The sequence below is a fragment of the Bombus huntii genome, chromosome 17 (genome assembly GCF_024542735.1).
Source record: "Bombus huntii isolate Logan2020A chromosome 17, iyBomHunt1.1, whole genome shotgun sequence".
NCBI lineage: Eukaryota > Metazoa > Arthropoda > Insecta > Hymenoptera > Apidae > Bombus > Bombus huntii.
This window is the reverse complement of record NC_066254.1, coordinates 3,597,265-3,623,116: the sequence shown is the minus strand read 5'-3', so window position 1 is coordinate 3,623,116 and position 25,852 is coordinate 3,597,265. Positions and strand designations below refer to the sequence as shown.

Genomic DNA, 25,852 nt, shown 5'->3' with positions numbered 1-25,852 from the left:
ATTTAGTAATTTTTTAATAGAATAATATTAAACACTCTATTACTCCACGTAACTTGGCTCCTCGTCTTAAAACCAAAACCTTCTTGTTACGTCGCCTTTCTTCCGGACGAAATTCCAATGTTTCTTAAATTTGCAAGAAGCTTCGATATCTTTGGCTGGGTTAATCGAGTCCGATAAACGTGGCATCTGCAACAACTCGCGCGCTTAAACTCTGTACAAAAGGACGATCGAAATAGTACACGTTACACGACATGGAATTCGGAAGAGAAATGTGGAGAGAACGTTACACGGACGAATCTTATTTTCTTGGCCAGACGATAAGATGGAGAGAAAAATGAATATGAGAGGAGAGAAATACCGAAAGACGCGGAAGCACGGAAGAGAGGAAATTGCAGTCGACCAAGGAGGATGAGTGCTCCCTCGTTGAAAATTGTTACTGCCGACAAGCGTGTAAGAGCTCGGCGATGAATCGAGCTGACTGAAGCGAAGAATTTCGGCCGGTGATCATAATTTGCCAGATCAAATTTATACCGTGCTACTTTATTCTACGCGGTAGATCATCGGTGGCCGATTCCTGAATTACGTCAACCGCGTGTCTGCTGCGGATATGTACGGCGAATAACTATACACTCGGCAATATTTTCACATTATCGATCGTCCACATGAATTTCCTCGAAAACAAAAGGCGGTTTGAAAAGGTCCACGGCCAACGATCCACTTTAGATTATTTTATGGAGAATTTTACGAGACTGCCTGATGAAAATGCGATTACAAATATTACGCAAACGCTGGTCCACCGTCTTCGTACGAGATAAAAATTAGAAAAACGAAAGATACATATAACAGCGTGATACTTGTTGAACAGGGAAAATTCGAACAGGCGAGCTGAGATGACTTACTCGCGCGTTCAATTATTGCAACTTGGCCACGCATTATAATATTGCAAATCTGTGTGAATAAGCGTCACGTAGAGAGACGTGGTGCACATGTGAGTTTCTCACGTGATCAGTAAATTTCCAATCCAATGTTTCTCTTCTGCCACTTGCGTTAATATCTAAGGACACCGGGTGCAACCACGTTCGACGCGACGATCGTGTAAAAATAAAAATAACAGATACAAAGACAAGCGAAAGTTAAAGTGCAAACTAAAAACGAAAATCGCGAGACGAACGTGGATGCGCAGAGTGAACGACGTTCGGGACACGCGTGAACTTCTGAACGTGTCTGAACGCTCGCTTATCGTCTCCAAACTGGTTTCCGCGATTCTCCGGATACGTATGGGTTTCTTTTTTTTGAGAAGATTCTTCTCTTGAGAAGATTATTCTATTGGCTTAACCGTAATCGCGCTTTAAATCCTGGTGATTCATGTTTTACAGATTACGCTGCTTTCAACGCGAATAACGCCGCCGACCATTTAATTCAGTTGCGCCTTTGAGGTTTTAGCATCAGAACGAGATAAAGGATTTCCCAGTGTTTCTTTCGTTCCAAGTAAATCGCTTCGTGCTTAAATGCTTTCCATCTCTTTGTACACTTAAAGGGATTTTGATTTATCGAGATTGAAATCGCACAGTCGTGTCGCGCTGGTTCAAGTGGTTCTTCTCTGCGATTTGCAATTTTTTTTCTTTGCTAATGTATTATATTCTGTGTTAACCAGTTGGCTATTTTTCACGAGAATAGTCGTCGTGAAGAAATGGCAATATTTTGTGGCCCTCTCAGTAATAAAATTAGAAAATAAGACAGTCGTTTCGTTAATTCTGTATTAGCTTAATTCTATGTTATAATCACACGTGTTCCTTGTTTGACGAGTATACTCGTCGCTTACTCTTCTATTATTCACGAGAATAGTCGTCGTGAAGAAATGCCAATATTTTGTGGCCCTCTCAGTAATAAAATTAGAAAATAAGACAGTCGTTTCGTTAATTCTGTTTTAACTTAATTCTATATTATAATCACACGTGTTTTTTGTTTGACGAGTATACTCGTCGCTTACTCTTCTATTTTTCACGAGAATAGTCGTCGTGAAGAAATGCCAATATTTTGTGGCCCTCTCAGTAATAAAATTAGAAAATAAGACAGTCGTTTCGTTAATTCTGTATTAACTTAATTCTATGTTATAATCACACGACGAGTATACTCGTCGCTTACTTTTCGCCACAAATCTTAGGTACACGCTTTTCAAGGTTTTCAAAGATAACCAACTGGTTAAGTATTTGAGATGTTTTTACTTTAATTTCTGGTTTCTGCTTATAGTTGCATTCATTTTACAATTCCTAGAAAGATTCTCTGTCTTAAAAATCTTAGTGCGCGTAACTATAACATAAATTCAAGTTATTTGAAATTTGTAAAGCGATCCAGCAGCAGACACTGTTTCATTCTTTGATGATCTATCAAATCATTCAACGCTGCTGTTAAATACTCGCGTGTCAGAAGCTAGCGGTTCGTTTTCATTTTCAATCGCATTACATTAAAATTCTCTCGCTTAATCATAGAGCGATATTAAAATGAGCAATTCAACACGATGACGCGTCTATTGCGTTCTTCTCCCGTCGTGTTCATCCGCGACGATTGAAACGCCGCAACAGACGAGGTATAATCGGTTCTTGATAAGATGTTTGTGGGGAAAGAAAATTGTCAGAGTGGACAGCAATTGGAATCGTAGGCTAAGCTTAATTGCGAAGGCTTAAGCCGGTTGCGTCGGGGTTTTTCGCGTGTTACGAGCGCAGTTGGCCCGCAGCAAGCGTTCACACTCGAAGAATTCGCGCAAACTCGTCCCAGGCGAGGCGACGAAGCACAGTTTTGAGGCTGAAATTGCTAAAGGGTCGGTTCTCAAAGGGGAATTTCACGGACAAATTAACTGGCCGTGTAATTCCAGCGACCACCAACAGCTTCGTGAAACTTGCGCTACCGTTCATTCTGTATAAATACACAATTCGACCCAAGTTGTGAATTTCTTTCGGTTAACGCCAACACCACGAACACGCTCCAATATTCAGCTGTATTCGAGATTAGCGAGCGACAGTTTGCCAAACTTTTCATACTCCAGATAGCAGCGCGTTTGCTGTTCGCTGTACAATTTCTCTTCCTCGTTTTGCATTATTTTAATCAGTTAGCTGTTTTCGACGAGTATACTCGTCATACGTACGAAGTAGCTACAATTTGCTGTTTGAATTTCAATTTGGTAATCGCAGTAAACTGCGTCAATAAAATGAAAAAGTGATACAGTCGTGTCGTTGCAACTCGATTCCTTAATTCGTTGCAATTTAATTAATAATAAAATAACAGAATAAAAGAAGCCACTGGGGATCGTTCGTGGTTGGAATTTTACGACACTCCGCCATCGTGTACACGTACGTGAAAAATCGGCGGGAAATTCGGCAAGACGACGGTGTGAGAATCAGGCCAAGACGGAAGTGGCCGGAGAGAGACCAGGAAGAACGTGATTCCAGCGGCGAGTGCCGGCTTCTATTATTCTGAGATATACAGGGTGTTTCCTACTTTTCCGGCAACATCGTAGGCGCATAATCTACAAATAAAACTAAGAAGAAAAAAAAAAAATGGTGCGGAACAGCAGATTTAAAGCTGAACAATGCGGAAAGTCGATCGTCTTTACTCTGCCTGTACCTGCGCCACATTTCTTGTTCTCTGACTATTTACTGCAGTAGTTGGTTATCGTGTGAAGTATCGAGCGTCGTGTAGAAATGCCAAGATTATTTTCAAACGAGGAATACGCCGAATTATGTTTGTGCGTGGTATCTGCTGTACGAGAACACCAGCGTGTGTTTCCTGCAAGAAAAGTACCACATGGTTCAGTATTTGTTAACATCTATTCAGGCTAACACCTATTTACCTACAATTTTGTAACAAAGCGTTTACGAGCAAACTTCGTGTAACATTTTCTCCTTATTTTCACTTGTAGATCATACGATGTTGCGGGACGAGTAGAGAACACCCTGTATATTGAGCTGGGCGACAAACAAAGAAGTCGATGAAGAATCCACCGCTGCGGCAATTCTCTCTTCCTTTTTGTTTATTTATCGGTTTAATAAAGCTCCGCCCGAAGCTATATCACAAAGTTCCCTATACTTCTCCGTTTGTTTGACTTTTTATCCTTTCCCCTATCCTGGCACCGGAGTTTTCAGAGTTATGAATAAATTCGCGATTAAATCTACCAGGAGTTTCTGATTGTCTTCTGCGCGGCTCAAGGAGATCCTTTATAATTCTCTCTTTGCATTTGGCGACGAGAAGTTAGATTAAATGAGAATTTGCCTATTGAAATTGCTATTGTTATTTCTTAGTTACTTGTTCGATTATATTCGACAACGTTGTACTGTATTTGGCGATATCAGGTTCGATCTGGATTGTCTTTGGAATTGCTCGAGCAGATTATTTACAATTTTCATTTTGCACTTGAAGGTAAAATGTCAGATGAAATGGGAATTTGTCATAAGTAAGATTATTGTCTTTTGAACGACTCAAGAACATCCTTTTTGGCCTTGGCGATGAGGAGCTACACAGGTTCGATCTGGATTGTCTGTGGAATTGCTCGAGCAGATTATTTATAATTTTCATTTTGCACTTGAAGGTAAAATGTCAGATGAAATGGGAATTTGTCATAAGTAAGATTATTGTCTTTTGAACGAGTTAAGAACATCCTTTGGAATCTTATCTTTGGCCTTGACGATGAGAAGTTACACAGGTTCGATCTGGATTGTATTTGGAATTGCTCGAGCAGATTATTTACAATTTTCATTTTGCACTTGAAGGTAAAATGTCAGATGAAATGGGAATTTGTCATAAGTAAGATTATTGTCTTTTGAACGACTCAAGAACATCCTTTGGAATCTTATCTTTGGCCTTGACGATGAGAAGTTACACAGGTTTGGTCTGGATTGTATTTGGAATTGCTCGAGCAGATTATTTATAATTTCCATTTTGCACTTGAAGGTAAAATGTCAGATGAAATGGGAGTTTGTCATAAGTAAGATTATTGTCTTTTGAACGACTCAAGAACATCCTTTTTGGCCTTGGCGATGAGGAGCTACACAGGTTCGATCTGGATTGTATTTGGAATTGCTCGAGCAGATTATTTACAATTTTCATTTTGCATTTGAAGGTAGAATGTCAAATGATATGGGAATTTGTCGTAAGATTGTTATTGTTATTTCTTAGTTAGTTGGCGAATATATTCAGAAACATTGTATTTAGCAATGTAATAGGTTTGATGTAAATTGTCTTATGAACGACTCAAGAAGATCCTTTAGCGTCTTTGGTCTTAGCGATCAGGAGCTACATTAGACGCGAATTTTTCATATTAACATAATTTATAATAATCCGAATTCATTCATTCCAATAGAAGATCGTTCAGAGAAGTGTTGGATTAAATGTGAAATTGAAATGTGACGATGCTTGTCGATAATCATTTAACAAGTTTCTAATTTACCGTGGAATTCCCTCGGACAATTAAATTTCCTAAAATTTATTCTCCTACAAAGGACATGTACCGCTTCTTCTCCGAGCTCCATAGAAGATATAAATCGAAGGGGCAAAGCGAAATCGGCATGTTCTATTTTATAACGAACCAATGCAAGAACCTCTGTTCTTCTATTCACCAAGTTACTTCTATTCAAACATTCTTACACCTGAATTAAAACGAAAGCTTATTAAATCTCAATCAAACCGAAATTAAACTATACCTTTATCAAGTTATTTAAAATCTTTAAATCCGGTCCAGCAGCAGTCACCGTTTCATTCTTTGATGATCTGTTTCTCCAAATCGTCGAACGCTCCTGTGTTAAATACTCGCATCTCAGAAGCTAGCCGGTTCGTTGTCATTTCCAATCGCACTATATTAAAATTCTCTCGCCTAATCATAGAACGATATTAAAAACTATACACCAAGAAAAAAAAAAAAGATTTTCCAAGAACAATAACCATTACGAATTACCATAAATGTCCAGCCATCGTAGTTTAAACGACCAGATCTAAACGACTGGAGTCTGAGCTCTAAATTTCGCTCGATTAATCGTGATCGTCAGGAGCGTAGTACCGAGGTAGCGAATAAAAGCGAGCGACTTTCTAAAAAGACAGATCTAACGAAGGGTAACTACTAAGCGGTAATAAAACCAGAGGATCGTAGAAAAAGGCAAGAGCGCAAGATTTATTACGTTCCACGCATGGAACGGTTAGCTGCACCTGCAGATAAGTGTCCTCGAGCGTGTAACTCTGAATTATGAGTGGCTTGCTTCTCGATCCCGCGCATTTTTACCCTCCTTCGTCGTTTATTTCGTCGACCGACCGGATTTACAGTTCCGCCTGTAGTCCGTAGATTAGACGATAAACGCCATACATCCTGACGAACGAGTGGGAAAATTTAACAAAAAAAAAAAAAGAAGAAAAGAAAAAAAGAAAGAAGTACCTGGTGTACGGAATTCGACGATGGAACCGTCGACGGTGACGCGTCCGTCTCTTTCGACTCGGCGAAGTGCCACGTCGTGCCACGTGCCGTCGTCGATTCGTTGTTTCGACGATTTCACCTTCACCGGTCCGCTTCCGAGGTCAGCGTGCAGGTACAGATGACCATTGAAGATCTCGAAGGCGAAGAGATCTTGCTGCAAAAAGGAAACGACGTTTTACTTTTACCTTGTTCGAAGATGGTATCCCAGTGGGGGTAGCCATCCACATGTTACATTACTATATCACTAAGCTATAATATTTTACCAAATGTCCTACTGGACAAATTGTAAAATGTAAATAAATAAATAAGAAAAAAAACTTTTACCATCGGTGGGTAAAATCGCGACTTTACAACTTTCGCGAAGCTTGCAACGTTTCTAAATATGTCGAGATAATTTTCTGGCTGCACTGGGTTAAATGCGTAGTAGAGATACTTGTATGTGGGTGTCAGTGTGCGGAGGTATGTGTGTGCGCCTCGAAAACAGATGAATGTAAACTGTTCAGTCGAAGAACTAGTCGCAAGTGTGTATCGATGAATATCTTAGCAATCGTCCATAAAACAAATATATAACTATTCTAATATTAATCCCAAGTATAAATTTAGCGTTCCTGTAACATTATTTCGGCTTCAAAGATCCACAATCCTCAACGAAATAATCAAACTACCCGCGAACGAGTGAACGCACAAAGTGCACGCGCTACTGTCTCTTCGTTTTTCCTAAACGATTCTCATCTCTTTCCAAAGTTTGTCGAATTTTTATATTTCCTGCTAAATAGCAGCACTAACTGTTAGTCGCAACAAGCGTGACAATCGAGCACGTGGACGTTCTTTGACGTTGAAAAAATGTCCCCAAGATACGCGCAGCTCTCTGGTCGCTGAAACCCGAGCAAGGGACGTGACCAAGGGACGAACGAGAAATTAAAGAAAAGAGGAATACGATCGAGCAAGCTCTTTTATTATTTATTTTCGCGACTAATAGCCATGTGTTAACGCGTGTATTTCCAAACAGAGAGTTAGTAGTGTGCGTGACAGATACGAACGCGGACCGGCCAAGCATTTGTTCGCGGGATCCGGTGATTCCGCTAATGAGCAACTGGCGCTCTTAACGAGAACCCGGTTTTCGCAACTTTCCGATTTATTTCACGCCGTTGCGCGCTACGCAGCCGCGATTATTCGCGACGCTGACGCCAGCCCCGCGCTGCTCCTCTTTCGACGTTGAAATATAATTGTGGGAATTACGAGGCGGTATTGTTAAACCGAGATAACTGGCGGCTGCGAGGGAAACTCGGCTGCAGCGACGAAAATGCATTTCCTCTCGATCGTCGTTTGGCCGACTCGTGGCCCGGATCTGCCTCGCCTGTCTCTCGGTCTGTTCGTCGAACGCGCAGATTCTGCGATATACAGAGGATGTGCGACAACTCGCCAAGCTGATTCCTCGCGAACGAATAAGCGAAAAGCGTGGGACGAAGATTTTTCATGTGGTGGGGCTTCGTTTTTTAGAGCAACAATTTTGGAAATGGGGTTAGGTTGGGGTTAGGTACAGGTTTTCAGCTATTAGGTTGTCCGGAAAGTTTCTTTCTTTTACAGACACGTCTCTTCCAAGGCTGCATCTTTAACAAACGTGAAACTTAATTCGTCAAACTTTGTGATTTCTATCTTGACAGAAGAAAATGGATCATACTTAACTCGATGAAATAATATAAAACGGAGGATGTCGTGCATCCAACGTTATCGTTCCACGAAAAATCGGCAGACTCAGCATTAAATTATCGCCTTCTTCCTCCGCAGTTTTCGCATATGCATCTTACAAAATTCATTTCCCGATTGTTCGACGATTTTATCGAGTTTAATTAAGGATTCGATAATTTCACGTGAAATCGGTCGGACGTGGTTCGTTCTGTTAACGAGGTGCTATCAGTGATTTTAATTACGTTCTCCCCGAATGATTCGTTTTAGGTTTTCGTTAATTAAATGTATTAGTAATTGAACGAATAATATCTGACGAAGAGTTTCGGTAATTCTATTCGGATATTTCACGAGACGTTTTGTACGTAGAACGTTCATCTTCGGATTAGCGAAAATAGAAGCTCAGTCGGTTGTCTATTTAGTTTTCCATCGCAAGCTGATACTGTCGTTTATGCTATACACAGCCCAATGGAACTTTTATTCTACACAACGATGGAGCATTTGTTTTTACAACGATTGATTTAACAATAGCACGTGCGAGTTTTTTAATTAAAATATAATTCCTGAATATTTTGTGCATATAAACAACAAAGGGATGTTTATTATATCTTCGTTTATATAGCGCATAATTCGATGAAATTCGATGTACAATATTTTAACTAACAATTACCAAAGGCTCAAGTTTTCAAACGAAATGTTGCTATATAACAAAGCATTTTAAATCACGTCAACTAAATTGAACGAACGATACATTCGAAATTCCCACCATTTCTGTAAATTACGATTTATCAACGTAGAAATTCGTCTCTTACTTTGACAAACGATCGCAGGTTTTTCAACAGCGACGATGTAATTTGATTACGGTTCCGTATCGGTTCAGTCTTCCAGCAACAATTTTCCAAACAGTATTCTCCATTTGATCGGATAAAAAATGCATTTTCATCGTGGCTGGTAATTCAATCGCCTGTCCTCTGCCATTTCATACAATTCCATTTCGTTATCACTTGCTTTCTCGCTCGAAAAAACATCGACTTTCAACCGATCGTCGTCTCCAACTATCATTTACATTATCGTTCTTCCATCTTCGTTTCTTTATTCTTCTCCCGCCGATCTTTCCCACTGGTATTTAACTCTTCCATCTCTTTTCGTTTCTTCGTCCTCGTTCCACTTCTTAACTTGCAGTAGCTCGTATACGTTTTCAGATTGGCTTCGAGCTTCGCCAAGTTACACTCAGATGATCCAATCTCAACGCAGTGCTAACAGTAAATTTCAAAGTGTTTGGAATAACGCGGACGATTAAAAAATAAAATTCACGAAGAAGATTTTTCTTCCTCTGAAGCGGATTATTTTCCCAAGGACACTTTATCCTATCAAGCTGACTCTGTCTCATCACGTAACCGAACCCACATTGCGCCAATATTTTCGCATATGTTTTTCACATATTTCCACGATATTTTTACAAAGCATATCTTTTTCACGAAAATTATTCTGCAGACTCGTAAAAACGCGTACGTATTTCTCGTTCAGCCGGTTGCTGAAGCGAGCAAAACTCTGATTAGAAGAAGACTAAAGAGACATTTCTCTTCATGTTCTGTATAGTAATTTCCCTGCCATTGACTACTGTTACGACCACTCGCGATCGCGAGGAAGCACGTCAACGGGAGTCGTAAATTCCCCTTACGATTAGATAATCAACGCCGCGAAATGATCGATCCCCTATTTCGATTAGGATAATAGAGGTAGTTCAATTAAATATGACGCTGATATAACAAGTTATAAATCACAGTTTATTCCAACAACTTTGTGAAGAAGATAGTTACGCTGGTGCGCGTGTGTAAGTTAAGTAAGTGACTGATCTAAGGGTGGAAACCCGGTCAAAGGATGTCGACTGTTTGAAAGATGGAAAATCAGCCAAGTTCGGTGACGATGCTATGGCGGAGGTAAGCCGAGGATGGGTGTGTCCAGCGCACGGGATCATCGGATTTGTCGATGACAATTTTGGCTAGGAGAGCGAGGGAAATAGGCTTCGTTGTTAATTGCTTATTTGCTATGGTGGTGGGCGAGGAAGGATGCTAACCGCCCTCGAGATAAAGTTGCTAGTGAGAAGCCTCGTACGTGAGAAAAGGCAACTTTCCCGCGTCAACCCGCGGTGGACGATAAACTTTAGAAAACAATTCAGTGAAAGAATATTTGTTCGGTCTGAAGGACCTTGACTAGAAAGTTCCTGAGATTTATGGAGGGTACTTGAGACTATCGAGGCTACGTAGTAAGGATCTGAAGACATCCGACTACCATCTTGTCCGCGGTATGTGGCCTGGTTTAGGTAGAGTGTCGTCCGACGTAACAATTAAAAGTATTTTCGAATGCTTTTACGAATACTTTCTACGCTCAGTCCGCCGACTAAACGAAGCAAAGAAAGGAAGAAACAATATATCAAACGAAATTTACATACCCTCGTGTGAGCTCCACTACGGCTGTACATGATCAAGCCGTTAGGTTCGTTGGTCCGGATTTTGAAGGATATACTGCCGGACTTGGCCGCCTTCCAAGGTGGCAGGACCTGAAACACAGGAGACATACGTCTCTTAATACCTTCCACTCTTGGCTACCACTTCTGAAAGACGTAAAACAGAAAGAAAAGGAAGACAAAGAGAGACAGATAGATAGATAGATAGAGAAAAAGAAAGAGAAAGAGAGGCGGAAGGAAGAGCGAAATCCCTCGACGTCCTGAAGAAGAATGGAGAACATGGACAGCGTCGGTGGTCCAGCGTGTTCGGAATCCAAAATTTCCTGCTCTTCGTCGTGCACGAGTCCATTCATCATGCATGACAGCTTAAATAATCACGTTTCTCGTGCTCGTGGAATTTTTACTTCAATTTCGCTGCGGTACCGAGTCTCCTGCGGCTGACTGATTTACGTTTCGCCATCGAGAAATTCACCGCAGTTCCGTCTCGGCCGCGTGTCCCATCGCCACAAAATTCTCCTGCGACCCATTTGTTGCTTGTTTCTCGGATTTACAGAAACAAAAAAAAACAAAAACAAAAAAACAAAAAAAAACCGGCCTAGGAGAGAAAAAGGACTAACAACGTCAGATCCGTGACGAGACGGGAGAAACAATTAGCCGCGAGTCGCGCGATTTTGCCTCGTCCTTCGGTTGCTATCGTTGGATCGTACGGTGACATCGCGCGAGAGTTCCCATTTTTGTGCGGATTTTTCAATCAGGTTGTTTAATTTCAAGACACCTGAATTTCATTCTCATTCTACGTCTATGCAATCAGCTCGACACATCGACGATGACAGACGCTAATCAGCGTCCTACGTATTATACTTGATGCGCTATCTTAAAGTAAATGTTAACTGTTAAGCAAAACAGTAAAGGAATCAATGGATGCTGCAAACAAAACGTTGCGAACATTGTTCTTACGTTACATGTTTGAACAGTAAGAAACCGATGTTTAAACAATTTTTTGAAAACCTTTTACTCGGCAACGAGGAGGCGGTCGAAAATGGAATTTCAGTCTGTTAAATATAGCGCAGCAGTTGAAAATAATATTGGAAATAGTAGCAATCGAGTTGATTTCACTCGTCCTTTGCCGAGTGATTCACATTAGGCAAACGATGATGATGACCTTTCATACAATTTACAATATACATTTATACTATTATTATTATTAAATCTCACACTTGTTAAATGCTATACTCCTCTGAATCTCCCAATTGTTTATTAAATAATCCAACAAATACGTGGGAATTCAGACTATACGCTTTTCAGAGCGTATCAGTGTGTTAAGTTTGGTTGAGCAAAATTGAGCGAATGGACGAGCTATTATACATTTCTCGATGATCATCGAGTTGCATAGCTTCGATGACAGCGTTAGACGATCGATGCTGTAATATTTAACTCGTAATTATCAATTTATCAGTCTGTATCTACGAGAATCTTCGTCTTCATCTTCCTTTTCTAACGCGTTAGTTGTACGATGCAAATGCAAATGCAGCGTCTCGAGATTAACCGAAGATCGAGCTCACAACTGTTACGTGTCACCGACGATCTAACGATACGATTTCTCGACGAGTTTTCCTATCGAAATAGAGTTCTCGTGTGATGAGAGCAACGTCGAGTGTCGGTGTTGGATTTAGGATACTTGAGTTAAGTTGAATTGGAAAATGTTTAGCTGTAGCTGCTATCACATGATCTACGGTTTTCAACGTTTTGTTCGAGTCTGGCAGGTTCGTACGAGACGGAAGGTGTCTGGGTAAGGTACACGAAGATTCGGAAGAAACGCGGTAGAGAAGCTCGCGTTTTACAAGTTGGAAGGGAGATCGAAAGTGGTTCTGGGAAACAGATAGCAAGAAAAGTTTTCTTCTTCTCTCGACGTGGATATTTAGTTTTTCAATTCTACTCTGCAAATAGAATCTTCCCTTTCTCGTAACATTAAGCGACGTATCGTTGATAGGATAAAATCGACGATCGAAATTTTCTAACGTGTTATATCGTATGGAAATTTCTTTCTGTCGTGTAGATTCTGGTACAGTAGAACCTCGGTAGCTCGAACGTCTGCAATTCCGAAAAGCTACGTGCAATGGGACTACAACTTTGTTCATTCTACTGGGCTCAGTTGTAGGGAGCTTCGTATAAATGGAAAAAGAAATTTGCTGTAATTTCTTCTCTATATAGATAAATATGCAAAATATAAATATAATCGAAGAATATAAATTTTGTTATTAAATTATGATTTCGTTCACGTTCAGACGCCTTGTTTTATCTCTGTAACTCGATTCAATTCGAAGAATCGCAGTTCATCTTTGTAGCTTGCCGTGTGCTTTTTCATGTAAACTGATAGTTTTTCGTCAGTCAATTGAAAAGCAAATGTTCATAATTTCTATCATTAATTTGTGCCATTGCGTCGTTGAACGTCTATAAAAGGACAAACCCAACACGTGTAGAATAAAGCTGATAATAAAGCTTCTTTATAAGTCGAAAGCTTCTTTATTGCCAGAAGGCAAGCTCCGATAAGCTTTAAAATCTTCCTAACTCGACGACTTAAACTCTTCTCTTGAGATTCGAGTTACGCAGGTTCTACTGTAATGAATTCGAACCAAGTTTCCTTGCTTTTACCTTTGCTAAAACAAAATCCTGTAGCACCTAACCCCAATCTACTGATCTATTGAAAATATAGAAAGTTATTGACTTAATCATCTTAACACGATGACTACTCAATTACGATTACTCAATGAAGATTATTAAGATTAACAATCTACTGATCTATTGAAAATATAGAAAGTAATTGACCTAATCATATTAACCACTCAACTACGATTACTCAATGAAGATTAATAAGATTATTAAGATCTACTGAAAATATAGAAAGTAATTGACTTAATCATCTTAACACGATAACTACTCAATTACGATTACTCAATGAAGATTATTAAGATTATTATGATTAACAATCTATTGATCTACTGAAAATATAGAAAGTAATTGACTTAATCATCTTAATACGATAACTACTCAATTACGATTACTCAATGAAGATTAATAAGATTATTATGATTAGCAATCTACTAATGTACTGAAAATATAGAAAGTAATCGACCTAATCGTCTTAACGCGATAACTACTCAATTACGATTATTCAATGAAGATTATTATGATTAGCAATCTACTGATCTATTGAAAATATAGAAAGTAATTGATCTAATCATATTAACTACTCAACTACGATTACTCAATGAAGATTAATAAGATTATTAAGATTAACAAGATTATTAAGATCTACTGAAAAAATATAGAAAGTAATTGACTTAATCATCTTAACGCGATAACTACTCAATTACGATTATTCCATGAAGATTATTATGATTAACAATCTACTAATGTACTGAAAATATAGAAAGTAATCGATCTAATCGTCTTAACGCGATAACTAGTCAATTACGATTATTCAATGAAGATTAATAAGATTATTATGATTAACAATCTACTGATTTACTGAAAATATAGAAAGTAATCGACCTAATCGTCTTAACGCGATAACTACTCAATTACGATTATTCAATGAAGATTATTAAGATTAGCAATCTACTGATCTATTGAAAATATAGAAAGTAATCGACCTAATCATCTTAACACGATAACTACTCAATTACGATTACTCAATGAAGATTAATAAGATTATTATGATTAGCAATCTACTAATGTACTGAAAATATAGAAAGTAATCGACCTAATCGTCTTAACGCGATAACTACTCAATTACGATTATTCAATGAAGATTATTATGATTAGCAATCTAATGATCTATTGAAAATATAGAAAGTAATCGACCTAATCATCTTAACACGATAACTACTCAATTACGATTACTCAATGAAGATTAATAAGATTATTATGATTAGCAATCTACTAATGTACTAAAAATATAGAAAGTAATCGACCTAATCGTCTTAACGCGATAACTATTCAATTACGATTATTCCATGAAGATTATTAAGATTAACAATCTACTGATCTACTGAAAATATAGAAAGTAATCGACCTAATCGTCTTAACGCGATAACTACTCAATTACGATTATTCAATGAAGATTATTATGATTAGCAATCTACTGATCTATTGAAAATATAGAAAGTAATCGACCTAATCATATTAACTACTCAACTACGATTACTCAATGAAGATTAATAAGATTATTAAGATTAACAAGATTATTAAGATCTACTGAAAATATAGAAAGTAATTGACTTAATCATCTTAACACGATAACTACTCAATTACGATTACTCAATGAAGATTATTAAGATTAGCAAATCTACTGATCTATTGAAAATATAGAAAGTAATCGGCCTAATCATATTAACTACACAACTACGATTACTCAATGAAGATTAATAAGATTATTAAGATTAACAAGATTATTAAGATCTACTGAAAATATAGAAAGTAATTGACTTAATCATCTTAACGCGATAACTACTCAATTACGATTATTCCATGAAGATTATTATGATTAGCAATCCACTAATGCACTGAAAATATAGAAAGTAATTGACTTAATCATCTTAATACGATAACTACTCAATTACGATTACTCAATGAAGATTAATAAGATTATTATGATTAGCAATCTACTAATGTACTGAAAATATAGAAAGTAATCGACCTAATCGTCTTAACGCGATAACTACTCAATTACGATTACTCAATGAAGATTAATAAGATTATTATGATTAGCAATCTACTAATGTACTGAAAATATAGAAAGTAATCGACCTAATCGTCTTAACGCGATAACTACTCAATTACGATTATTCAATGAAGATTATTATGATTAGCAATCTACTGATCTATTGAAAATATAGAAAGTAATTGACCTAATCATATTAACTACTCAACTAAGATTATTCAATGAAGATTAATAAGATTATTAAGATTAACGATCTTCGATCTACCAGAATTAAGATCTATGATATATTAGATGTATCATTTTCTAGAATATTATCGTTTAGAGTGAAAATTCACCCATGATGGCTCACAAGAGTAAAATTCCCAATAAATCTATAATAAATGACAATATAATAAAGAGTCAAAGAATTAAATTAAAGAGTTTAATCGAAGAGTATGAAGTATCGTAGAAAATACTATGACAAACAAGTTTCACGGCAAGGAAAGAAAACTTATGCATCGAAATTGATGAAAAATAAAATTGTATCTGCGTGTGGCACTGCTTAGTTTCGAAGGAAACTCAATGCCCTATTCGTTTACGTAGATGGCATAGACCAAAGCCAAGAAATAATTCACCGATACTTATTCCTATTTATAGAATATTTGTCTCTGTAGAGACGAGTTTGCGACACCATCTTCTGGTATTATCGAGCAAGAATTATCATCATCGTCATCCTCTAACGTTATCCTTCTTAGGAAAGGAAAATTCCACTTCAATTCTACGCTACGTTGTTTCCCATTGCTGTGCTCCGAATGTGTCTTTCTTTTACAAACATGTCTTTTAAACAATGCATCTTTATACAAACGTGAAACCTAATCTGCCAAACGTTGTGGTCTTTATTTTAATAGTACAAAATAAATGATGCGTAATTTAATGAATATAAAAGAAAGAACGTTTTCCGATGAAAAGCGAAAATTGTTCAATTTTGCCGCCTTTTTTACCAGCAGTCTGCGATTACGTCAAATTATCAAGTTACTATGAAACAATTAAACAGGTTCAGGACTCGAAAATATTATCTTCGCGGGTTTGTTCTTTGAAACGTTTCGACGTGTAAGTTATAACACGAGGCACGTTGCTGCGCGTTTAAATAAAAAATCTTTACTGCTCGACCTGACGACTAGAAGGAGTTATCGGACATCTGTTTCACCGGAAAATGCGACGAGAACACGTGACAGGATTTTACGGTGTCGTTCGGTAGTTCAGAGAAACGAGAACAGTAGGAGACCGCGAAAGGAACGCGAACCACCACTATAGCAGCTATTTCGTTTGATGTGGATTCATAGCGGTTAAGCGTGAGTTGCATTGTTCGTACAGTTCATCTTTTAACGCTGTCTCGCTTTAAATATGGCCATTTTACTCTTCAATATCAAGACTATAATAGTTCAAACATAACGTAATTGTCCGTGTTCTCGTCTTGACGAAAGCACCAACAAAGTAGCCTGATCGCTTTATCGAAAAATAGATAGAGTTTATGCGAGTCTCGAAAGCAGCTCGTAGCTGTGTTCGAGCATACAAGGTGGTCTGAAAATCAGTCTGCGCGATTGGGCAAGAAAATGTTTACCAAAACGTGCAAGAGAAGAACGCGAATGAACGACGAAGAGAGAAAGATGAGTTCAGCGACGTATAAAATACAAACACTGCGATTTCTTCTTCGAACAAACTTTCTTCATTTTGATTTCCGATCAACGAAACGTTTACCCAACACGCTCGTCACATTTTTCTCAAGACACCGAATACGATTCGACGTACATTTGCTTGCCTTAATAAAAGATAAAGAAATGCAAATTATATCCCAAACATCTCCCGAATACGTCTATGCCAAAGGTTTCGTCGGAAAATCGTGAAAGACAAAAAAGATTCGCTCGGTCTGACACTGCATCGTGTTACGCTACTGGAGCCCAGCGAATCATCGAACTTCATGGTGTTTCTTCGCGATTGTCAACAAAATCCATGAAAAACTGGAGAACAAGTGAACCACCCGTTGTCATCTTTCGTTTCAACTTTACTTCGATCGGCATCTTTTCATTTCGGTTTGAAATTCATTTTAGAAAATAGCCGGTCTCTCGTTTATTAGCCGGGAAGAACCGGACGCCGCTATTCGTCCAGCAGGTTCCGCATAAGTAGCCGAAAGCTGTGCGCGGAACGAACGCCCTTTGTGTTGGCCGATTGTCTTTCGAAGCGGGGCAGCTTGTAATTTCGAATTCAGAGCGGTTTCGGGGAGAGACGCGACGCGGGCTGCACCAAGTGTAATTGCAGCTCCGTGACAGCGAGGCCAATTTTCGTGATGAAGAGTCAGCTTGAAAACTCACGGTAACGAGACTCATTATTTATTCTTGCTGCTTTTGTTTGCCTGGTATTTTCTATCCTTGTCGAGTAACTGGCAAACAACTTCGGTCCGTGGCGCTCGCCCTCGCTGCAACGTCCTTCTGCATCTCGTCTTTCGTTTTGCATTTGTTCCCAGTTTAACACTATAGTCCTCCGCTCTTTTATTAATATCTGGTCTTTTCACGTGCGACCTTCTCTAACAAGCGAAACGACGTTTAACGCGCTAAGAAAATTTCTAGTGAAGAACTTGCACGAGAAATCACACCTATTGAGAACGTCGTCTGATCTTCTCCTCGAACTTGGCAGGTTTGTCAAGCGTTGAAAAATACCATTGGGCTTATAGTTTCAAACGACTGGAAGAGCGCGAAAGCTTGTTTTTCATATTCTCGTCAAAGGAATACCGCGTCATAGATTGTTACATTTTCAACTATTCGAGAAAACCTTCAGAATAGAATAAAAATTGTACCCATGGTATATCTTTCAGGTAAAAGTAAAATATCGAGGCGATCAGCTTTCCATTTTCTTTTTAACCTACATTCTTCCTCCGATACCCATCGAATCTATCGATTATTTTTCTTTCTTTTTTCTTGCCAATTCTGCACGAGATGATCCCGCGCGCACAAAGTCAAAGATTTGTCTAAGAAAATTACGTCGGCAGTTCGCTGTATCAGAGCTTCACGCTAACGAAGCGAAGCTCCTGTGGGAATATCGGGAACTGTCAGCACAAGTTAGTCCTTCATCCGGCTTCGTGAATTTTCCGCAACGCGTTCATATCTTATCGAACGTGTTTCCTCCGCAGCTTCTTCGAAACGAGGAATATCTTAACCGGTTCGACGTGCTTCTAAATTCAAAGCAGCATTTCAAATTCCTCCGAGTGATCTTGCTTTTATTATATTTCATTAGCCGATGCATCGATGACGCATGAAATTTCGCGTAAAATTCATTTATCCTAAAGTTTGTGACGGTGTAGAAGAGTCGACGAGGATTTAGCAATACGACGATAACAAAGGACGTTAGAATATTTATAATAAGACGATTCTAAGTAACAAGATAATAACAATGATAAAAATAATAAAACATAGGGACGAACATAAGGACAAAGCGCGAAGGTTCCAACTTTCACATAAATATTAATAAGCTTAATAATTCTTAACTAATATTTGTAATCTTTCGATATCAACTACGATATTTCTCGTACAAATTTTACAGACTTGTTAATTTTTCACGATCGGAATGATTTTTCATCAACTATGTTTCTCGTATCTCTTCGTACGTCTTTTTACATTTGGCAGAAATATCAGGCGACAACGTAGAAAATTGTTGTATTTAATGTAACAAAATGTTTTCTTCTGCTTGCCTTGTCGCGTAACAACTGCAAACGATGTTGAACTAATTAAGAAGCTATTTCTGATATTTCCATCATTATAACAGATGCAACTTAATTCAAACTGCAGCAACTTAAGGTTCTCGCGGCTCCAGTTACAGCAGCAGTGACGTAATTCAGAAGTTGCAACCTGCAGGCTTCTATGGTGCAACTTATAGTAGCAAGTTGCCACGAGTTACAATTAAGAAACTTAAAGCTGTTGGTCGAAACTGGTAATCGATTTATAATAGCAGGATCTTCGGTCGAAGGTGAAAATCTTCCAATTGCTTTGTCGTCGAGCGGCGATAAAATGGAAAACCAGATAAAACCACAGCGAAAATGAAAGTAGATCGATGTTTAAAGACTGCGGACGATCGCGATGATTCACGGCGAAGAAATTTGCTCGAAGATATTAAACGAATTTCAGAAATAAAAATGTAAGTTAATTCCTTGAAACAATTCAGTTCGATATAATTTTGGGGAAAATTCGAGTTGAGGAAACTCGATGATCCAAGTTAGGTTCTTAGAACACTGCAAATGTGCTAGTTTTGACAAAATAACAAAAGGTAAATTTCTGATCGTTTTTTGAAAACTTAAATTTGCTTTGAAAGGTAGACATTTCTGTAGAGGCAACTATGAACTTGTACCACAGTATCGAAATCATTTTCTAAATGAATAAATAAATTTTAACGGTTTTAATCGATAAAAACGTTCGGAATAATTTTTATTCCAGTGATTTGTATGGAATTTCACAAAATTTCACGAATCGAAAGGATACATTTCGAGGAGCGAGAACGTTCGTATAGTTCGAAACAAGTGGTTGCGATACGACTGCGCGAAAAATAAGTTGCGATTCTCGTAAAAATATCTCAGAATTTACGTATAATAAATAAATACCTTGTTCGCAAACAATAAGTTCGCCACGATTCCTCAAAATATCTTCAAAGTGATTTATTCTTCGCTCAAGTGACCAATTACGGCAAAGCAAACTTTGAAATCCTATAACGCAGTCTCTCATTGATCAGTTACGTACTCCTTCCTTACTTACTTTTCATAAAGTTCGGCGAGCAAATTTCCTTTGGAAAAAGAAAAATTAACATGGCGCCGGAAGAGAGTGGGGGAGGGGGGAGGGAGCTAAAGAAATCCGAACATAGCTATCAGACGATTAAACTGCGACAACATTGGGAAGATTAAAAAGCCGGAAAACGAGAAGGCAAACGCGATTGAAAATGAGAAATCCTCGACGCCTTGAGCATTCCAACATGGAATGGAGCTCGGTGTTTACCGGTTCGTTCATTAGTCGACTCTGCAAATCGATCGTGCCATAGTAGGTGGCAGGAAAATTAGTCGGCGAAAGAAAACCTCGTACGAGTTTGTTGAGAAGAGCGAGCTGAAGTTACGTAGCCGCGTGTGTACCAACTCTGACAGGTACTCTGATACATCGGGCGTAGTTGTATTCGATGTATTTCACGTATACAGGGTGGGTGGTAACTGGTGGTACAAGCGGAAAGGGGGTGATTCTACGCGAAAAAAGAAGTGGAAAATATAGAATAAAAATTTTTCGTTCGAGGCTTTGTTTTCGAGAAAATCGACTTTGAATTTTCGGTCGGTACGCGTGCACTTTATCACGTCTCACTGTAGATCGTTGTCTCGATTGACGTTATGTTGATAAACACTTCCAATGTGATCGAATCTCTCCTGACTTAACTCCGCTTGACTTTTATTTATGGAGCCATATTAAATCAATTGTCTACAGTGAGATCCGTTATAACGAGACGCGATAAAGTGTACGCGTACCGACCGAAAATTCAAAGTCGATTTTCTCGAAAACAAAGCCTCGAACGAAAAATTTTTATTCTATATTTTCGACTTCTTTTTTCGCGTAGAATCAACCCCTTTCCGCTTGTACCACCAGTTATCAACCACCCTGTATTTAATTATCGCGCGTTTGATGTATAGCGACGAACGAAAATGTAGCAGAGATCAAATTGTTTTATAAAATGTAAAATATAAAACTGTGAAATTTACTCATCGTTCTTTATTTTCACGCTTCTCGCAAGAACGAAGTTTGCGGTATAAATATTGTTGTTGTTAAGAAGTTACGTAATTGGATACATAACGAGGCATTTTTACGAAACTGAGAAATGAAAAATATCGTTCAGCGTAAAGTTGATAATAAATTGAACTGATAATAAATTGAACTGATAATAAATTGAACTGATAATAGATTTTATAAGAACTGAGCATCTGTTATTTTATAATTTATAGCTGAGTTTAATTAAAACGTAGATACAGATCGGTGTAATGAAGGTGAATGTAGGAACGTGCTGATATTTTACGACGCAAGATTTTATCGAAGAAACAATATTTTTTGATGATTAAAACGTACGATCTCTCAGGGATGACCTCATCGCGCGTGACACACAGACATTTTATAATATAATTCGTAGGATAGATATTCATACGAGATACAAGTACGCGGAAACGAGGAAGAAATGAAATTCCGAACGAGTTTCACAAACGCAACGTTCAACCACATTAAATAATCCGTCAGCGAATATTTCCATCAGTTTTGAAATAAATTCTTCCTTCGAAAACGTACGTCGAATTTCTTAAACGTTCCAAATGAAATTATCTACCGATGTTTCCTGTAAAATACACGTTTCATATCCTTCGTGAGCGTTGAAAATTCCCGTTGTTCGCAAATATTTGAACACTTTGATTGATCGTAATAATATCCGGATTTGATCAAAGCGTATAAAATAATAATGAATTATTAATTGAACGCTGCGTTCGTTATTTACTTGCTTTTTACGAAATTAACAGACTGCAGATCTAAATTTCGTATTAAGATAACAATAGCGATAATATATTGTTATTATACATTGAGTATATTACAATTTTTATTTAAATATCAGCGCATTGACGTTGGGAATCTTTCTATCAGATAGGAAGACTCTTCTTAATCTAATTTATAATTCAGAAATGAAATAAAGAGTTTGTTAACTAAGAAAATGATTGAACACAGGTTCCAACGATTCTAAGCGTCAGTTTTTTATCGTTTTAAAAAAATGGATTTAATCGCGTTATCACGTTACGCGTAGCTGTGACGATTACGAAGATTAAAGTCATTCCGATTCGATGTGTAATTTTGTAGTAAAATGTGTACAGGAAAAGCGTAGGTAAAAAGTCGAGTTTTTCCTTGAAATGTAAAAACACAACGCGACATCTAACGTTTGCGGAAAAATGTATATTTTCATCGAATAGATAAACAGAATTCGAAGGAAAAATTGGCTCAAGAATCGTTTCATTTTTCCTCTGTTATTTTTCCTCCTATTTCGAATAGAATCGACTCGCTTAGCTTTCCGTTCGTTGAATATGGAATCAGACCCTGCGAAACTCGCGTTCATTCGTTCGATAGCATTCGATAAAATCAATTTGTAAAATATGTTTATTGAAAGGGAGAACGAGAAACCGAATATTCCACTCGGATGGAAAAGCGTAGGAAGAAAATAGCAAGTGAAACCGAGTCGACCGGTTCTCCTTTTATTTTTATTTTTTCCTTCTACATCGCTTCAATCTTAGGAAATTTCAGGACGAGGAATCGTGGACTGAAGTGTCGCTCCGGAGATGAAGAAACCGGGAAAAGGAAACGCGAAGAAGAGCCAAGACAGCGGAAAACTTAAACGAGCGACTCGGTTTCTATCGTCAACAGGAATATTCCGTTCGCCCTCTTAACGAGCTCATTATCTTCCTTCAAGTGCATATTAATTGCTTACCCTGTTAATTAGTAGAAAATTGGTCAACGAGAAGGAGTCCTCCTGTCCTTTTGCCGCTGCCATCACGCCACCTACATTTACACACCTTACGATTGATGGTAACAGGCGACAAGATTTAATGGAATATAATTAAACAATTAACCGAGTTAATTGCAATTCTGTTTACGACAAATTTAGTGTAGATGTTTGCGATACTGTCAAAGCAAAGGTGGGCGTTTCAATATCAACCCGAGCTACTTTGCCTGCTTTGAGAATTTTTCAACATCTGCTGAACAGAAAACCTTCTCCCCCCGCCTCTAGATGTCAAATAAAATATATTTTTAATTATATTTAAGTCTCGAATTTCCCCCAAAAGCGTCAACATCCGCGGCCCAACGCCGATTATGATCGAAAGCTTGCAACGTATTTTCCGTCACTCGGATGCCCGTGTGAACGTTCACCTGACTGCGCTATCATTCTACCACGTGTCAGTGTAATCCGCGTAGTCGAAGCGTTCGAGCGAATAAGTTGGCGAAATATGAGGAAAGTACCGAGGCGGGCGAGGATCCTGCACGAAACAAATGTCCACTTGAGAAATAAACTGGCCGAGCCAGCAGAGGAGTTGGCGAGACCGGGCCATTTTTGCGATTCCTCGAGGACCATCACGATGAATCATAGAACTCGTTCCACGGTAAAATCTCTCGAATTAGCCGGGAATGAGAAATCTCGTTTAGACCGGCTGGCCATTCTCTCCCTCCTCTTCTTGTCCGCTCGCGCAGCTACTCCAGCGGCGAACGCCAACCCTCTGCTTGCGTGGTTCCTCCACCCTCGGCCCTCAGAAATTCGTCTGGAAAGTCGGAACCGCAAAGTGGTGCTTCGTCGTGGCTGGCAAAGCGGAATATTTCATGGCGAAACCGGCTCGGTCTTTCACCCTTTGCCCTTCGACTTTCCAGTCAACCGATCCTTCATCCCCCACCCCGCCACTTTAGCTTTGGCAAATCAGGTCCGCGAAACTGTGTCGGCGGGACGACGCAGCGACGATCAATTAGAAAAGTTAAATTACTTGGCGAAATAAATAATTTGCCGATCCTGCCGCCCTAACTTTCCCTACGCAGAGACACGAAAGGCTGGCTGCTGTGAGCGAATCGAGTGCACGCGCGGATTAGGCCAATGTTTTATGGCAAAGTATCGAAAGCACAGCCAGCGAGGAGCGAACGCGCCGAGCCACGTGGAAATTTGTCTGCACGTGGCGAGAATGCGCGACGAGAGCTCTCAGCTTTCCCAGAAGCGAGCAATTTTCCGAAACGTATCATACGTGTCCGTTTGAAGTCCGTTCGACCAGATGCAACTTGGATTGTTCATTTTGCGTGTAATAATAATTGTTTGGTGTATGAGATTATGCCAAGCTATTTTTCAGAAGTTGGAATTTTTCCACGTTGCGCGTTATGAGGTTTGCAACTCGGACCACGTGGACAATTTAATTGGCATTTTAGGCGCTGGACAAAAAATTGACAAAATTTGTCGAAACTTTGGAGTAAATCGTTTTAGCTATTCGTTCGGATATTGCAAACGTTTGGCAAATAGAAAATGTGAAGAAGAAAAGAAGTCCAAAAGTAGAGAAGGATGCTGCCTGGCTTTCCTGCCGATTACAGCGAAGGTAAAAGAAGAGAAGAGCAGACGTTGTTTTGCGTGTGAAATGTGAATAAATTGTGAATGTGTTGATTACGACTGTCGTGTCTACCGCAAGTTGATTTCAATGCGATTTTTTCTGTCTGGTTAGATCGTACGAGAAAATAATTTTATCTACTTGTTCTTTAATCTTATCCAACGAAGATAAACTGGAATACCGCCAATTATCGAATCACCTGCATCGTAACGAAATCGCTACTTGGTGCCATTTTTCAATTAGACCAAAGTTTCACGTGCTTGCCATTTTTCGCTATTACCGAGAGTTTGGAATATAAAAGTTTATCAGTTTCTCTGTGAATATTACGCAGTTTCATTTGCCCCATCGTCTGCTGTAATTTTTTATTCGTCACAAATTACAATGGCATTTCGTTATTCCACGCTTAATACGTTTCCTCGAAAAGTAACAGATTGTCAGTTGGTTTATGCGATTAAGCACGCGGGAATTTAAGATGTCGAACAGATTTTAACGACGAAAGCTTCGAGGACTGCAAGAACAAAGATACTCTGCCGAGAAGACAGTGGAAATTAGCGAAACTTCGCATCTGTACTTGGCTAATGGGTTTCGCAAATTAGAAACTTGCAGATAGAATGGCTGTAAATTTTGGAAATGTTAAGTTCGATAATATCGGCGAAGGAATTTCGAAGAAAATGCAACAAACGGAGGCAGTGAGTGAATCGACGGATGCTTGCCAAGTGACAGATGGAGAAGTTTTCTGTATTAAAATCAACGTTGGAAATATTTGATTACGCAAGTTTTCGAAGCTCGCAGCCACAACTTGTGGAATTAAAAATCGCCCGAAACAAGCTTGAGATCGATAAACGAGCGAGAAATTTATGCGAAAAATTCAGCCGGAAATTCAGAAAAATTGTTGAAATTTCAAACTGGAAAAAATTTCCAACACCGCGAGAAATTTTCATGGAATTCAGTTTGAAATTTCCACGAGTGTCCGGGCGCAGTGGAAATCGAACGAAGCAACGGTGAACGATCAAATTGGTAAAGACTTGTTTAGCAGCCAGGAATTCGTTCTCGATCCTTGCGCGGTGAACAAGATATTTGGATAGTTGCGGTTGCCAGCGAGGACTTTGTTTAATTAAAGTGGCAAAAGCGCGAGACGCAGCGTGAATTATCGCTGTGTGCCTTCGTTGCAAGTATTTCAGGAATTTGAAGCTTGAAATTAAAATCTTCCGAATTGTGGGATGTCGCGCGAGAGCGCCGATGGAAAATTTTCGTCTGAAAATTCCATGAAAATTCGCTGCCCCGAGTTCTCCAATGCAAATTTCCAAGTCTTCCGCCAACACGAATTTCACGCGCAACGAAAAGAACGTAACGTTCGATGAAAATTTTCGT

At 38.8% G+C, this 25,852-nt stretch overlaps 1 protein-coding gene across 11 annotated transcripts in view; it reads right to left on the bottom strand.

Moving 5' to 3' along the window:
- LOC126874906 (neurexin-1) overlaps window positions 1–25,852 on the bottom strand; it is a 598,322-nt gene that overhangs the window by 145,756 nt on the left and 426,714 nt on the right. For all 11 annotated transcript variants that reach the window (XM_050637402.1, XM_050637400.1, XM_050637401.1 and 8 more), the window contains 2 exons: window positions 10,593–10,700; window positions 6,416–6,608 (listed from right to left, as the gene is read on the bottom strand). In XM_050637402.1, coding sequence (XP_050493359.1) covers window positions 6,416–6,608; window positions 10,593–10,700 — 301 coding nt within the window. The remainder of the gene's footprint in view (window positions 1–6,415; window positions 6,609–10,592; window positions 10,701–25,852) is intronic.